The following is a 16,098-nucleotide window of genomic DNA, read 5'->3' on the forward strand; positions in this document are numbered from 1 at the left end:
CTAGCTCACACTAACTCAGCTTAGAGGGAACACCTGACGCACATACATACACACACACACAAAATACAAAAATACCAAAAGAAGAAGACGACATTGGATTTATACCCCACCCTTCACTCGGAGTCTCAGAGCAGCTTACAAACACCTTTCCCTTCCCCTCCCCACAACAGGCACCCTGTGATGTAGGTGGGGCTAAGAGAGCTCTCTCGAGAACTGCCCTGGAGAGAACAGCTCTGAGAGAACTTGTGATTGACCCAAGGTCACACCAGCAGCTGCAAGTGGAGGAGTGGGGAATCAAAACCCCCAAACAAACATTGCTTTGACTGTAGAACAGATTTTGAGTCCAGCGGCAGCCTTAAGACCGACAAAGGTTTGCTCAAGGTATGAAACCTTTGTTGGTCTTAAAAGTGCCACTGGACTCAAAATCTGTTCTACTGCTTCCGTCCAAAATGGCTGCCCACCTGGATTGCTTTGACCAGTTATGGTGGGTGTGTGCCCGATAATGTGGCTGTGTAAAATGAAGAGACCTCTGTGGCTGTCTCCGTGAACTGAAATTTGCGAGCTCTGGTCATCTTCAGAGGCCCTCCTTCTGTTGCCCACACGATCTGAGGCTAGATGGATGTTAACCCAAGACAGGGCCTTCTCGTGCGTGGCCCCAACACTTTGTAACTCCCTCCCCAGGTCGATATATCTTCCTCCCTCTATCAGTGACTTCCACCACTTGGTGGAGACTTTCTTGTTAAGGGTGATTGGCCTTTCTCCTTGGTTCTGGTGGGGTTTGGGTGTTTTTATGGAATTACTTTTATAATTTTAATGTTTTTAATTGTTCAGATGTCTTGAAGTTATTTGTGCAAATGCCTAAGAAAAGTTTTTGATTTGATGTTTTTAATGTTTTCTACTTTGTGGACCCCGACCAGGTGGAAAGACGGCATTAAAAATTGTTTCAATAACATTAATTAATTGCCATGCAATGGATAGTGGAACGTAATTCGGAATGGTAGATTGGAATGTCTTTCTCTGGTCTGGGAACAGAGGAGACAATACTGCACAACGAATTACCCAGCCTTAAAGAAAAGGATGCTATTAGATAGAGTGTAACAACAGGGTCTCGGTTAATCACTCTCAGCATCCCACAATTAAGAAGGGCACATTTACACATCAGTCTCCAATTCTGAGATTTTTTATTTGTTTCACTATGTTTTCTCCCAGGTAATTAAATCCAAACAAATGGTGACCATATAAACTAAGCTTGTTATTCCTGTTTGATCCTTGCATCTGTTAAAATGTCTTCATTACACTGTATGTTACTTGCTGCTCATCCTCTACCTATATGTATGGACTGGTAACTTCCATTTCAGTGTATCTGAGGAAGTGTGTGTGCGCACGACAGCTCATTCATACCTTGAATAAAACTCTGTGGGTCTTAAAGGTGCCACTGGAATTGAGTTCTAATTGATTAATGAAAACTCCCATTTGTGCCCATGGTGGCAGGGAGCAGTACCAATGTGGGAGGAGGAGGAAGCAACTTTTGAACGCTCCTACCCTGAGCCTGCCCTGGCGGAGAGAGGGCAAGTTGTAAATCAAATAAATAAATAAATAAATAAAGGCCATGGAAATAAAACATTGATGTACCAGGAAATGAGGTTCTTCTCAGCCCCTCTTCCTTCGCACGCTGTTTTCCTCTACTTCTGTGGAATTCTCTTTTTTAAGAACATCGGAAGCTGGATCAGACCAATAGTCCATCTAGTCCAACCTCCTGTCTCACGCAGTGGCCAGCCAGTTCCTCCGGAGGGCCAGCAACAGGGCACAGAGACCATGGCCTTTCCCTGATGTTGCCACCTGGCTCTGAGATTCAGAGGCTTAGTGCCTCTGAATGTGGGGGTTCTCCTCCGTCACCATGGCTAGGAGCCATTGATAGACCTCTCCTCCATGAGTCTATCCAGTCCTCTTTCAAAAGCTGTTTATTCCTGTGGCCATCACGGCATCCTCTGGCAGCCAGTTCCACATTTTGATCACTCTCCGTGTAAAGAGGTATCTCCTTTTGTCCGTCCTGAACCTACTGCCCATCAGCTTAATTTCCCCACCCCCCTCCATGCATGGCGCATTAAGAAATGTGATCCCCACCTCTGGTCTGCAGTAGTATCATCCGCTCTGCTGCATGTATATGACCCCCGCACACACAGCTTAAGGGGGGTATTTCCTCCTGTGAATAGGATTGTGCCACTGCAGGGCACAGCTGGCTTGCCGCAATAGCTGCCAGGCTATTCCTGGTCCCCGCGGCGCCAACCAGTTCCCTTTAAGGCCATACATGACATGGGCAGTGTTCCCTCTAAGCTGAGTCAGTGTGAGCTAGCTCACAGTTTCTTAGCCTCTGGCTCAAACGTTTTCCGACTTCGCTCTGGAAGGAGGGCTCCAGAGCAAACTAATTTGTGCAGCAGTCAAATCTCTCGCTCACAACTTTTAATGCCAGTAGCACACAAAGTAGAATTTTTGCTCACAAGACTCCTCAACGTAGAGGGAGCATTGGATGTGGGCCTATTGAATGCTCTCGGCTCCCTTCAGATCCATTTTTATTTATTTATGTATGTTATTAATAGTCCACCTTTCTCACTTGGACTCAAAGTGGATGACACAGAATGAGTCAGTAGCAGCAGCAGGACGGGATGTTCAGTAAGCAACGTGAATAGGAATTCGGGTAGAACCAACCAAAAGTCTAAAAGCAGAACTGAAGCAGAGCGTTAAGTATTAACATAACACATTAAATGACGGGATTTTCCCCCCGTAGCAGGATTTTCGTTTCAACAAACTATACGCGGGAGTATAGACCACAGTTCCTAATAATTTTTTCTGAGTAACTTTGTGGATCATTTGAAGAAGAAAAGATTGGATTTATACCCCACTCTTCACTACCCAAAGGAGTCTCAGAGCGGCTTACAAACTCCTTTCCCTTCCCCTCCCCACAACAGACACCCTGGGAGGTAGGTGGGGCTGAGAGAGCTCTTTCAAGAACTGCCCTTTCAAGGACAGCTCTTGTTAGAACTATGGCTTGCCCAAGGTCATCCAGCAGGTGCATGTGGAGGAGTGTGGACTCAAACCCGGTTCTCCCAGATTAGAGTCCGCACACTTAACCACTACACCAAACTGGCTCTCAGTTTGAGGTTCCGCAACTCCGTTCCAGTGCAACTCCGTTCCGGCGCATTCCCCCAGAAAAAAGCCCTGCTTGCGTCTACACGGATAAAGCTCTCATTGCAAGGGATTTTCTCGTAGCGCCCTGATAGTTTTGTGTGTTGTCCCCCCCAGTCCTCATGAGAGTCTCGAGCGGAACGCCTCCTAGAAACTTTTAGGAAGAACATGTAACACATTTTTATCCGGGCAAGTTTTTGTGAGCTGAATTCTCACGTGCCCCGTTATAAGCTTGTTTGTGGATATGCACGCTTAGGACCGGGCGAGCGGAAAGCATATGTTCGCCCCAAAGCTTTAGGGAGGATTTCTTTGCCAGACAGGAAACACACTGCCTGAGACACACTAATGACATTATGGTGTACTAATTGCCGTAAACAACCGAGTACCACTGGGTGCAGTTGCCTGTGTGCAGTAGCACATACTTAAGCAGCGTCAAGCTCAAATTCACGCTGCCGGAGAATAAGATTACAGCGCTTGTGCCAAACGGGTCCTGATTATTTTAGGACCGGGTTCTTGTTTTGGCCTCTCAAGCTGTGTTGAGGTTTAAAATCCGCTTCCTGTTCGTCTAGTTTCCTACGCTGAGGGGGTCCTGGGAGGAGCCGGGAGCCGAGATCGACTTCTGACCGTAGCATGCATGCGCACACCCAGAGGTCCTTACTGACACGTCCTGTGCTTGTTTTCCGAACCAGTGCTGCAGCAAGATGCAGTCTCAATGCAGTGAATTTGACACTTGGAAACATGCGGTTACTGCGACGCTTGGGATTTGAATGCCTTGGCAGAGTCTGTGATGTAGGGACTGCCGGTTGTCTTGCGGGAGAGGCTAGAAGGTGGTGGAGTCGTGGCACACATGAGGAAAACATACCCAGAGGCAGTGTTCCCTCTAAGCTGAGCCAGCGTGAGCTAGCTCACAGTTTCTTAGCCTCCGGCGCACACATTTTTTTGTCTTATGTCCGGAAGGGATGTATCCAGAGCAAACTGATTTATGCAAGTAGCCGAATCGCCGGCTCACAACTTTAATGCCAGTCGCCCACAAAGTAGAATCGTTGCTCGCAAGACTCCACAGCTTAGAGGGGTGCATCTCATCTTTTGTGTTCCCGAATCTCAAACCTGATGCCTGTGGCATTTGAGAAGGACCATTCTCTGGGGGTTTTTTGACCTATGTTCACTTTTTGTTGTTGTTGTTGTTCAGAATTTGGCATACCTGTTCTTGAACTGTTTATGGGTAGGTGAATTTGTTCTCGACCGTGCAAGGTATTGTCTGTGTACGATCCCACAGCACCTGACCATCTGTGGGAGGCTGGGTACATGACCTCAGCTGAATCAGCCTGAAAGCACAACTCCTTTCATTCGCTCCCCCAGTTTGGCCTAGAGCAGGGGGGTGTCAAACGTAAGGCCCGGGGGCCAGAACCGGCCTGTCCAGGGCTGTCATGCGGCCCGCAAAGCAACTAGTGCAGTGCAAGGGAGGGAACAGGAGTGTGTGGCCTATGCAAATGAGTTGTGCTAATGAGCTCCTGCACATCTTTTTCTACAAAATGACCCCTGCACATAGTGGTGATGTGAATAACATTCTCTGTGGTGAGAGTAACCCAGTGCAGTCGGCAACAGTTGGAAAGACGCAAACATCCCATTAAAACATGCTTGTAGTTGATCCCACTGACTTGCGTAGGTCTTGCTCCATCTAGGCAAAACGGAGAGGGTCTCCCGACTTCTGTGCGGTGTTCCCTCTAAGCTGAGTTAGTGTGAGCTAGCTCACAGTTTTCTAGCCTCCGGCTCACACATTTCTGTCTCGGCTCAGGAAGGAGGGCTCCAGGGCAAACTGATTTATGCAGCGGCCAAACCGCCCGCTCACAACTTTAATTCCAGTAGCTGGCCAAGTAGAATTTTTGCTCACAAGACTCCACAGCTTAGAGGGAGCATTGCTTCCGTGCAATATGACGCTTGGGGGCAGGAGCTGAATATCATTTGCTAATGACCCACCAGGGCAGTCCAAAACAAGCACTCCTAAGAAATCACCTCAGCGGGCATGAAGATGAATTGCTTTCATAAAGCGTGTGTTCAGGGCGGACACAATAAATAAAGTTTCTTTTCCCCGGCTCTTGATGCTTGAATTCCCTTGCCTTGGAGTTCCTGGGGTGTAATTTGGCTTTCAAATGTAGCTCTAATCCTTTCCCCCTGGGCCGCTTTTAAGCAGGGCAAAAGAAAAAAAGGAATATTGATTAGATCTCTCTTTCCACCTTTTTGTTAGTATGCTCAGGGCAACGCACATCCAAACCATGTACCTGCCTTCTCCCCTCCTGGCAAAAGTGCAATTTTCTATCAGGGCTGTCAGTTGACCCCCATACACACACCTGCCTTGCCCTAGGTTGCTTTGGGGGGTCAAATTACTTGTTCCAAACGTAGAATAGTTTGCATCATTCAGTTCTCAGTTGGGACATTACTGTTGGGTGAAGCTGTAACGTACAACCAGGGCTATTTTTGGGGCAGGAACGCACAGGAACGGAGTTCTGGCTGGCTTCCAAGTTGGCCATGCCCAGCAGGAACTCGTTAGCATAATAGGCCACACCCAACAGCAGGCACTCATTAGGATTGGCTACATTAGGGGGTGTGGCCTAACATGCAAAGGAGTTCCTGCTACAAAAAAAGCCCTGGGTTTTGACAACAAACAAGGTAAACAGAATAAGAAGCAAAAGGTGGGTGTGGCTGGATGACCACACTTCTGGTAACATGGGGGGGCGGCCTAATGTGCTAATGAGCTGTGCTGTCAGGGGTGTGGCCCAATAGGCTAATGAGTTCCTGCTGGGCTTTTTCTACAAATGAAGCCCTGCGTACAACAGTTAACTTAGTATTTTCCCTCTGTTTCTAAGAGGTGCCAGCTACTCAAGTGATACATCTTGCCTCTAGTAGAATATATAGGCTTGTTGGTTGTCAGGGTGAAAAATGTTATCAGTAGAAGAAGAGGAGAAGAGATTGAATTTATACACCACCCTTCACTACCCTAAGGATTCTCAATGCGGCTTACAATCCCTTTCCTTTCCGCTCCCCACAACAGACACCCCGTGAGGTAGGCGGGGCCGAGAGAGCTCTCACGAGAACTGCTCTAGAGAGAACAGCTCTGAGAGAACTCGTGACCGACCCAAGGTCACATCAGCAGCTGCATGTGGTGCATGTGGAGGAGTGGTGAACCAAACCCGGTTCTCCCAGACTGCGCTTCTAACCACTACACCAAACTAGCTCTCAGTTATAAGTAACTTTGTTATAAATAACTTTGGTTAACTTTTGTGGCCTCAGAGGTTTTAGCAGGAATATGTAATTTGTGGCGTTCAGTAACATCCCCATGTTGACATTAAGGGGAGGGGCTCAGTGACAGAGCATCTTCTTGGCATGTAGAAGGTCCCAGGTTCTATCCCCAGCGTCTCCAGTTAAAAGGACCAGGCAGGAAGTGATGGGAAAGACCTTGACCTGAGACCCTGGCTCAGTGGTAGAGCCTCTGCTTGGCATGTAGAAGGTCCCAGGTTCAATCCCTGGCATCTCCGGTTAAAAGGACCAGGCAGGAAGTGATGGAAAAGACCTTGACCTGAGACCCTGGCTCAGTGGTAGAGCATCTGCGTGGCATGCAGAAGGCCCCAGGTTCAATCCCCGGCATCTCCAGCTAAAAGGACCAGGCAGGAGGTCATGGGAAAGACCTTGACCTGAGACCCTGGCTCAGTGGTAGAGCATCTGCGTGGCATGCAGAAGGCCCCAGGTTCAATCCCCGGCATCTCCAGCTAAAAGGACCAGGCAGGAGGTCATGGGAAAGACCTTGACCTGAGACCCTGGCTCAGTGGTAGAGCATCTGCGTGGCATGCAGAAGGCCCCAGGTTCAATCCCCGGCATCTCCAGCTAAAAGGACCAGGCAGGAGGTCATGGGAAAGACCTTGACCTGAGACCCTGGCTCAGTGGTAGAGCCTCTGCTTGGAGACGTAGGCGCCCACGTAGCACAGGATGCCCGCTGCCGCCTGTTGGGGCAAAACCGGAATCAGAGCTCTGCCACACGACGGCAAGTTTCTTTCAGGTCCCCGTACAATACCGATTACCCTACTCTGGTTTCTGAGTTCGCACTCAGCACTTGCATTGAACCTTGTATAACGTGTGAATGCTAGAGTTAGCACGGATCACCCGTCCGGTGCTATAAACTGTGTTGGGCTCGTGGATTTGCAAATCCACGAGCCCAACACAGTTTATAGCACCAGACGGGTGATCCGTGCTAACTCTAGCATTCACACGTTATACAAGGTTCAATGCAAGTGCTGAGTGCGAACTCAGAAACCAGAGTAGGGTAATCGGTATTGTACGGGGACCTGAAAGAAACTTGCCGTCGTGTGGCAGAGCTCTGATTCCGGTTTTGCCCCAACAGGCGGCAGCGGGCATCCTGTGCTACGTGGGCGCCTACGTCTTCATCACGTACGACGACTACGACCACTTCTTCGAAGATGTCTACACGCTCATCCCTGCTGTGGTTATCATAGCGGTGGGCACGCTCCTCTTCATCATCGGTCTCATCGGCTGCTGCGCCACCATCCGAGAGAGCCGCTGCGGGCTGGCCACAGTAAGTGGGCGCCGCCATTTGGAAGGACCTCCCCGCCTTTTTTGCCCTCATGTTGCGACCGATGCGTGGTCAGGCCCGTAGCCGGGATGTTGTGGCTCTTGGAGCATTTTTTTTTTCTGGTGCGGCTGAAGTTCTCCGTGCAGAAAGAAAAGCCACTGAGTCAACAGGAAGCTGCGACCAGGATAGATCTCTAAATTGCAAGCTGTGAACCACTCTAGATGACAGTTCTCAGCTGCTGCAAGTTAATCACTTCTGCCAGCCTAAGTGACAATTCTGAGAACAAGCCGGCAGGTGGGGGTGAGGACTTTTATAGTTCAGAAAGCTCACACTTAGGCAGAAAAACTCTCTTAAAGGAGGACCAGTTTCTTGACACCGAGTTAGAAGGGATCCTAGAGGTCACCTAGGCAGAAAAACTCTCTTAAAGGAGGACCAGTTTCTTGACACCGAGTTAGAAGGGATCCTAGAGGTCACCTAATCCAACCCCCTTGGCTCAGTGCAGGAATTAGTCCACTACAGCACCCCAACTCCGCTTAAAGGAGCACACGCCTTTTAAAAACTGTTTTCATATGATTGGATAAAGCCTTTACAGGAGAAATGCTTGTGCGGCTGTGCCTTTAAGAAAGGGGGCAGAGCCCTCCAAAGCCCCACCACCACCACCACCATGGCTACAGGCCTGCACATGGTCACCCTGTAGGGTTTTCGAGGCAAGAGATGTTCAGAGGTGGTTTGCCACGGCCTGCCTCCACCTGTTACCGTCCAGATACTAACCGGGGCCGACCAGGCTTAGCTTCCGAGATCTGACAAGACCAGGCTAGCCGGAGCTACCCTTCCCTTTTAAAAAAAAGTGTGTGTCCATGTGTGCACCTGGAAGTCATGGCGACCTCTGGTGACTGACCCCTACTGGGGGGCCGGAGGATATTCAGAGAGGTGGCTGAATAAAGCCTGCCCCCACCCTCCCGACTCTGGTATTCCAAGGAGATCTCCCATCCAGGGACTTGCCAGAGTCGACCCTGCCTAGGTTCCGAGATCTGACGCGATCGGGCTTGCCTGGGCTATCCAGGTCAGGCCTGGGCTATCCTTCCCTTTACCTGGTGATAAAGTGGCGCATCGTGCTGCGCATCATTCCAAATGGCCACAGGAGGTGGCGGCGGCTACAAGCACGGACGGCTTCAAGAGGGAATTGGATAAACACATGGAGCAGAGATCGATCAGTGGCTATTAGCCAGAAGGTATAGATAGGAACTCTCGGTCTGGGGCAAGGGATGCTCTGTATTCTTGGCGCTGGGGGGGCAACAGTGGGAGGGCTTCTGGAGAGAACGGTGACTGGCCCAAGGTCACCCAGCAGGCCTCATGCGTCTCAAAGCGGCTGACAATCGCCTTTCCCTTCCTCCCCCCACAAGAGGCACCTTGTGAGGCAGGTGGGGCTGAGACAGTCCCAAGAGAACGGTGACTGGCCCAAGGTCACCCAGCAGGCCTCATGTGTCTCAAAGCGGCTGACAGTCGCCTTCCCTTCCTCTCCCCAAAAGAGGCGCCTTGTGAGGCAGGTGGGGCTGAGAGAGTCCCGAGAGAACGGTGACTGGCCCAAGGGCACCCAGCTGGCTTCATGGGGAGAAGCAGGAAATCAAACCCAAACCCAGATTAGAGTCCGCCTCTCTTAACCACCGCAGCACACTGGAGGATGGGGTGGGGTAAAACTTGGGTGGGCAGAAAAGCATAAAGCCTTTTTCTCTCCAGCCAGTCTTGCATGCTGTCGTCTCTCGGCAAGTAAACAAGGGTTTCTTGCGACATGCAGTCGGACAGAATGTACAAGAGGCGGTGTTTCCTTGCTGTGGTTAAGACCGTGAAAAGGCGCTTGGCATCTCTGTACCTCCTCTGAGCTGGAGCTTGGTATCACTTCAATCTGGTGTAGTGGTTAAGTATACGGACTCTAATCTGGGAGAACCGGGTTTGATTCCCCACTCCTCCACTTGCAGCTGCTGGATGACCTCGGGCAAGCCACAGTTCTGTCAGAGCTGTTCTCGAAAGAGCAGTCCTCAAAAGAGCTCTCTCAGCCCCGCCTCCCTCACAAGGTGTCTGTTGCGGGGAGGGGAAGGAGTTTGTAAGCCGCTCTGAGACTCCCAATCTCTTCTTATTCTCTTCTTTCTTCTCAACTCCTGAAGACCTGCGGCAACCCGACGTCCTTGTTTTGCCGGATTAGGGACGCTTGGTTTTAACGCTTTCAGACGCTGGCCGTTCTTTCTCTCTTTTGAGGCTGGCATCATTTCCCTCCAGATATGAGATAAAGTGGCACTCTTGCGTGGGCAGCGGTCCCCAGACCAACCCAGTCCGGCTGACGTGAAGCAGACCCCCATCTTGAAGTTACCTCCACGTCATGAGCACAACCTTCTTTTTGCCATTTCTGTAGCATGTTAAGATTTGATGATCAAACTTTCCCTGAACTCTCTTCCTCAAGATCTAAAAGGCGGGGCGGGGTGTGTGTGTGTGTGAATGCTTACAACACAGCTAAGCACGGCTGGGTTGGTATTTGAGATGGTGAAATAACGTCTCCTGTAACATGAGCTCCCGCTTCGAAGGGTCAGAGATACACTTCGGTTAAGCGTATACAATAGAATCATTTGGTGCAAACAATGGGCCCGGTAAAATATTTTATTACCGTTGTCCCAGCGTAACTTGAGTTTGCCATGGAACTGCCCCTGTAGAACAGAGCTTGACTCTTGACCAGGTCTTTTGATCTCTTTAAGAATCGGGGGCCTCATATACTCAAATTACTGCTAGATAAAATACTGTAACGTGCTGGGATTGTCTGTTCTGTGTTACCCAAAGTTCTTTATTAGATTATCCTGGCGTAACCAGTAAACAGTTATATTTATAACAAATCTTCACGTTCCCCAAAGTATGTTCCGGGCAGTGTTCCCTCTAAGCTGAGTTAGTGTGAGCTAGCTCAGTTTCTTAGCCTCCGGCTCACACATTGTTTGTCTCGGCTCGGGAAGGAGGGCTCCAGAGCAAACTCATTTATGCAGTAGCCAAATCACTCGCTCACAGCTTTAATGCCGGTAGCTCACAGAATTTTTGCTCACAAGACTCCACAGCTTAGAGCAGGAGTGTCAAACTCATTTGTTATGAGGGCCGGACCTTGTTGGGCCGGGCCATCTGTGTCATAAAATATAATGCCAGGTAGCGGATGTATAAACTTTATAAAGGACACAAACACAAAGTTTTTTTTTTAACTTAAAATAGAAACATGCTTAAAACATTAGCACTCTTGCAATATTTTGTTTATTTAACAGTGTCTGATAACTGACATCTCTCGCTCTGGGTTATTGCATCAAAATGTTTGTGCTGTTGCAATTTTGAGTATGCTGTTCGGGTGTGTATCTGTAAGCTGCAAACCTATGATGACGCACCAGCAGCAGAACTGGAAGAAGACGCATAAGACAGCCAGTTCCACTGCGGGCCTGATAGAAGCCCTCCGGGGGCCTGATCCAGCCCCTGGTCCACATGTTTAACACCAGTGTTCCCTCTAAGCTGAGTTAGTGCGAGCTAGCTCACGGTTTTGTAGCCTCCGGCTTACACATTTTTGTCTTCGCTCAGGAAGGATGGCTCCAGAGCAAACTAATTTATGCAATAGCCAAATGGCTCGCTCACAACTGTGATGCCAGTGGCTCACAAAGTAGAATTTTTGCTCACAAGACTCCACAGCTTAGAAGGAACACTGTTTGACACCCCTGGCTTAGAGGGAGCATCGGTTCCGGGTTACCCGATGATCGTTATTTGTTTGTCCCGGCATAACCGATAAGCAGAACAGTTGTATTTACATCAAATCTTCACATTCCCTGACTGCCTTTAAAACGATGACCTTTTCCCTTTATACCTGCAGTTTGTGATCATCCTCTTGCTGGTCTTTGTCACAGAAGTGGTGGTCGTGGTCTTGGGCTACATCTACAGAGCGAAGGTAAATCGGTCTCTCTTCCCAAACATTTCAGACGCGATCTGCGAAGAGCTGCTCCGGGTTTCGTAAACTTGTACATGGAGGCGCGGGAAATCAGAGAGGGCTGTGGGACTGGAATTACAGGAGTAAAAATAAAGCGGCTCAGTTGCAGAGGGAAGTAATTAGAAATCTTTAAAGAGATAAAGAGCCAGGAAGGAGTAGCGGGGGTCACCGGCGGGTGATAGATTACTCCTTGAAACCTGCTGACTATTTTTAAAGCTGTTCTTTTTCTTGGCGTGGGAGGACCTCTTTTGGTGAAAGCTCAAATAGCTCTCCTCTTCCCTCTCCTCCTCATTTTTTGTTGGTTTCAAAGAGCTTAAATGAGTTTGATGATATACAGATTTATTTTAAAAATATGTGTCATTAGAATATCAGAAGAGCCCCGCTGGATGAGACTAGAGGTCCGTCTCGTCCAGCATCCTGTCTCACACAGCGGCCAGCCAGTTCCTCTGGAGGGCCAACAACAGGGCACAGAGGCCGAGGCCTTCATAAGAGCATTAAAACAGCTCTGCTGGATCAGACCAGTGAGGGTCCATCTAGTCCAGCCTCCTGTCTCCCACAGGGGCCAACCAGTTCCTCTGGAGGGCCAACAACAGGGCAGAGAGGCCGAGGCCTTCATAAAAACATTAGAAGAGCCCTGCTGGATCAGACCAGTGATCCACCTAGTCCAGCCTCCTGTCTTACACAGTGGCCAACCAGTTCCTCTGGAGGGCCAACAACAGGGCAGAGAGGTTGAGGCCTTCATAAGAATGTCAGAAGAGCCCTGCTGGATCAGACCAGTGGTCCATCTATTCCAGCATCCTGCCTCACACAGCGGCCAACCAGTTCCTCTGGAGGGCCAGCAACAGGGCATAGAGGCCAAGGCCTTCATTAGAACATATGAAGAGCCCTGCTGGATCAGACCAGTGGTCCATCTAGTCCAGCATCCTGTCTCACCCAGTGGCCAACCAGTTCCTCTGTAGGGCCAACAAGAGGGCAGAGAGGCCGCGACCTTCCCCTGATATTGCCTCCTGGGATTCAGAGGTTGGCTGCCTTTGAACATGGAGGTTCATTTGTTGCCTGTTAGGGTGTCATGAATATCTCTTGGCCCCCACCCGTTCTTTTCTGGGTCCCAGCCCAGCTAAATCGTCTCAGTCTATGCGGCATGCCTGCAATACTTGCCTTAGATTCGTGTCGCTCCCCTACCCAGAGTCTGAGACATTTCACCCAGCTGATGTGAAACTATCCAAAACAAAGGTGACAACCCCTTTATTGTAGTTTCTTTAAAAGGCAACACCCATGCAGTTTCCTGAGACAGTGGCAATTGGCCATTTGAGGTCATTCAGTGGGGGATATGAAATTTAATTATCCTGGGACCTGAAGCTCGGTGTTGTAGATACCAGATAGAATGGAGACGAAAGGGGGACACAAAACTCAACCCGAAATATGCTGGCCTGAATGTCAGGCTGCTTTAAGAGGCAGAGCAAGCGTGAGCCAGTTTGGTGTAGTGGTTAAGAGTGTGGACTCTTATCTGGGAGATCCGGGTTTGATTCCCTGCTCTGCCGCATGCAGCTGGTGGTGTGACCCTGGGTCAGTCACAAGTTATTTCGGAGCTGTTCTCTCAGGAGCAGTCCTCAAGAGAGCTCTCTCACAGGGTGTCTGTTGTGGAGAGGGGAATAAAAATGAGATTGTGAGCCGCTCTGAGACTCCTTCGGGTAGTGAAGGGCGGGGTATAAATCCAATCTTTTCTTCTCTTCTTCTTCTAATGGCTGTACCTGCCCTTTCCTCTGTTCTCTTTTGTATTTTGGAAACCCAGATCTGACCCTGGAAACAGTTTCTTCCCTGTCCTACATTAGTTGGCATTTTTTTCTTCACCGCGTGTACACGTCGATCAAGTTAAACAGGTCCAAATGAATGTGTTTTGGTTTTCTTCTCTCTCCAGGTGGAAGATGAAGTCAATCACAGTATCACGAAAGTGTATGATGCGTACAATGGGACGAACCCAGACGCCGCTAGCCGCGCCATCGACTACGTGCAGAGACAGGTGAGGACAGGTGCCGTTCCGCCACCCGTACGGTTCTGACACCAAAGTCCCGGCGGTCTGCTAAACGCTATGAGGCAGTGCTCTTCCGTTCCCAGGCTTCTCTTGTGTTCTTATGTCTTATTTCTGGGGCAGTGATGCTCTGTATTCCTGGTGCTTGGGGGGGCCACAGTGGGAGGGCTTCTGGAGTTCTGGCCCCGCTGCTGGACCTCCTGATGGCACCTGAGTTTTGGCCACTGTGTGACACAGAGTGTTGGACTGGAGGGGCCTCTGGCATGATCCAACATGGCCTCTTGTATGTTCTTATGTCTGGGGCAGTGATGCTCTGTCTTCTTGGTGCTTGGGGGGGCGACAGTGGGAGGGCTTCTGGAGTTCTGGCCCTGCTGGTGGACCTCCTAATGGCCTCTGGGTTTTGGCCACTGTGTGACACAGAGTGTTGGACTGGAGGGGCCATTGGCCTGATCCAACATCGGCTTCTCTTCTGTCCTTCAATCCTGTCTCTCCTTTTGGGGAAGCAGCAGAGGAGGGGGTAGTCGGTGGGGGGGCACTCACTGCTCTCTTCAAGCACGGGCAGTCGGAGGAGGAGAAGGGTCAGCCCGAGGGTGGTGCAATGGTAGTGATGCCGTAGCCGGTCCCCGAAATCTCCCCGGCTGTCGCAGCGGCTGAGTTGCACCGGTGGGCGGCGGGGACGACCGGTTTAGGTTTTCACAATGCCGAACGTGACCTTTTTGTGGTTTTGTTTTGTTTTGTTTTTTTAAACAGCTGCACTGCTGCGGGATCCATGACTACACAGACTGGAAGACGACAAACTGGTTCAGAGAGACGAAGAACAACAGCGTGCCCTTGAGCTGCTGCAAAGCCAGCGTCATCAACTGCACGGGGAGCCTGGCTCACCCCGCGGACCTTTACGGCGAGGTCGGCTCCTTTCCGACTTCCGACTTTTTACGCACCCAGAGTGTAGGCTAAGGAAATGAGGCAGGGCAGGCCGTTCACCGGGCTCCGTGAGGATTTGAACCCAGGTTTCGTGAGCCAGTTTGGTGTCGTGGCTAAGTGCGCGGACTCTAATCTGGGAGAACCGGGTTTGATTCCCCCCTCCTCCATGTGCAGCTGCTGGCGTGACCTTAGGTCAGTCACAAGTTATCGCCAAGCTGTTATCTCAAGAGCAGTCCTTGAAAGAGCTCTCTCAGCCCCGCCTACCTCACAGGGTGTCTGTTGTGGGGAGGGGAAGGGGAAGGAGTTTGTAAGCCGCTCTGAGACTCCCTTGGGTAGTGAAGGGCGGGGTACAAATCCAATCTCTTCTTCTTCTTCTTCTTCCCTGTTATTCATTTCTCTGACCCACACATTTCCGATTCAAGTAAATGCTCGCCGGCATTTGCCTTACCCGAGGTCCGCTGTTTAATTGGAACCAGTGTTCCCTCTAAGCTGAGTTAGTGTGAGCTTAGCTCACAGTTTTATTAGCCTCCAGCTCGCACATTTTTTTGTCTCTGCTCAGGAAGGAGGACTCTGGAGCAAACTAATCCATGCAGCAGCCAAATCGCTCGCTCACAACTTTAATCCCATCCGCTCACAAAATGGGATTTTTGCTCACAGGACTCCACAGCTCAGAGGGAGCATTGACTGGAATCCAGGCACAAATTATTTGAGAGCCTCCAGGTTTTGTGAACGACTTTGGAATGTAACGGTGGTGGTGGAAAGCCTTGTCAGGTCGCAGGTGACTTGTGGCAAACCCCGTAGGGCAATGTTCCCTCTAAGCTGTGTGGTCTTGTGAGCAAAAATTCTACTTTGTGAGCTACTGGCATTAAAGTTGCGAGTGAGCAGTTTGGCTGCTGCACAGATTAGTTTGCTCTGGAGCCATCCTTCCTGAGCTAACACAAAAATCTGTGAGCTGGAGGCTAGAAAACTGTGAGCTAGCTCACACTAACTCAGCTTACAGGGAACACTGCCATAGGGTTTTCAACTGCCATAGGGGTTTCAAAGCAAGAGACTCTGAGAGGTTGGTTGCCCTTGCCTGCCTCGGCGTCACGGCCCTGGTATTCCTTGGTGGTCTCCCTTCCAAGTACAAACCAGGGCTGACCCTGCTTAGCTTCTGAGATCTGATGAGATCGGGCTGGCCTGAGCCATCTAGCCCAGTGTTCCCTCTAAGTTGAGTTAGTGTGAGCTAGCTCACCGTTTTTTAGCCTCCGGCTCACACATTTTTGTCTCAGCTCAGGGAGGGTGGCTCCAGGGCAGACTTAATTTATGCAGCAGCCAAATGGCTCGCTCACATCTTTAATGCCGGTAGCTCACAAAGTAGAATTTTTGCTCACAAGACTCCACGGCTTA

At 50.1% G+C, this 16,098-nt stretch overlaps 1 protein-coding gene across 1 annotated transcript in view; it reads left to right on the plus strand.

Annotated features, from left to right (window-relative positions):
- Positions 1-3,921: 3,921 nt before the first annotated feature.
- The window catches only part of TSPAN3 (tetraspanin 3), an 18,225-nt gene continuing 6,048 nt past the window's right edge, over positions 3,922-16,098 (plus strand). Inside the window, exons 1-5 of the mRNA XM_015410372.1 lie at positions 3,922-3,972; positions 7,577-7,768; positions 11,646-11,720; positions 13,678-13,779; positions 14,539-14,733. Of these exons, the coding sequence (XP_015265858.1) occupies positions 3,922-3,972; positions 7,577-7,768; positions 11,646-11,720; positions 13,678-13,779; positions 14,539-14,733 (615 nt within the window). The remainder of the gene's footprint in view (positions 3,973-7,576; positions 7,769-11,645; positions 11,721-13,677; positions 13,780-14,538; positions 14,734-16,098) is intronic.

This window comes from Gekko japonicus, unplaced genomic scaffold (assembly GCF_001447785.1).
Source record: "Gekko japonicus isolate JY-2015 unplaced genomic scaffold, Gekko_japonicus_V1.1 scaffold1765, whole genome shotgun sequence".
Classification (NCBI taxonomy): domain Eukaryota; kingdom Metazoa; phylum Chordata; class Lepidosauria; order Squamata; family Gekkonidae; genus Gekko; species Gekko japonicus.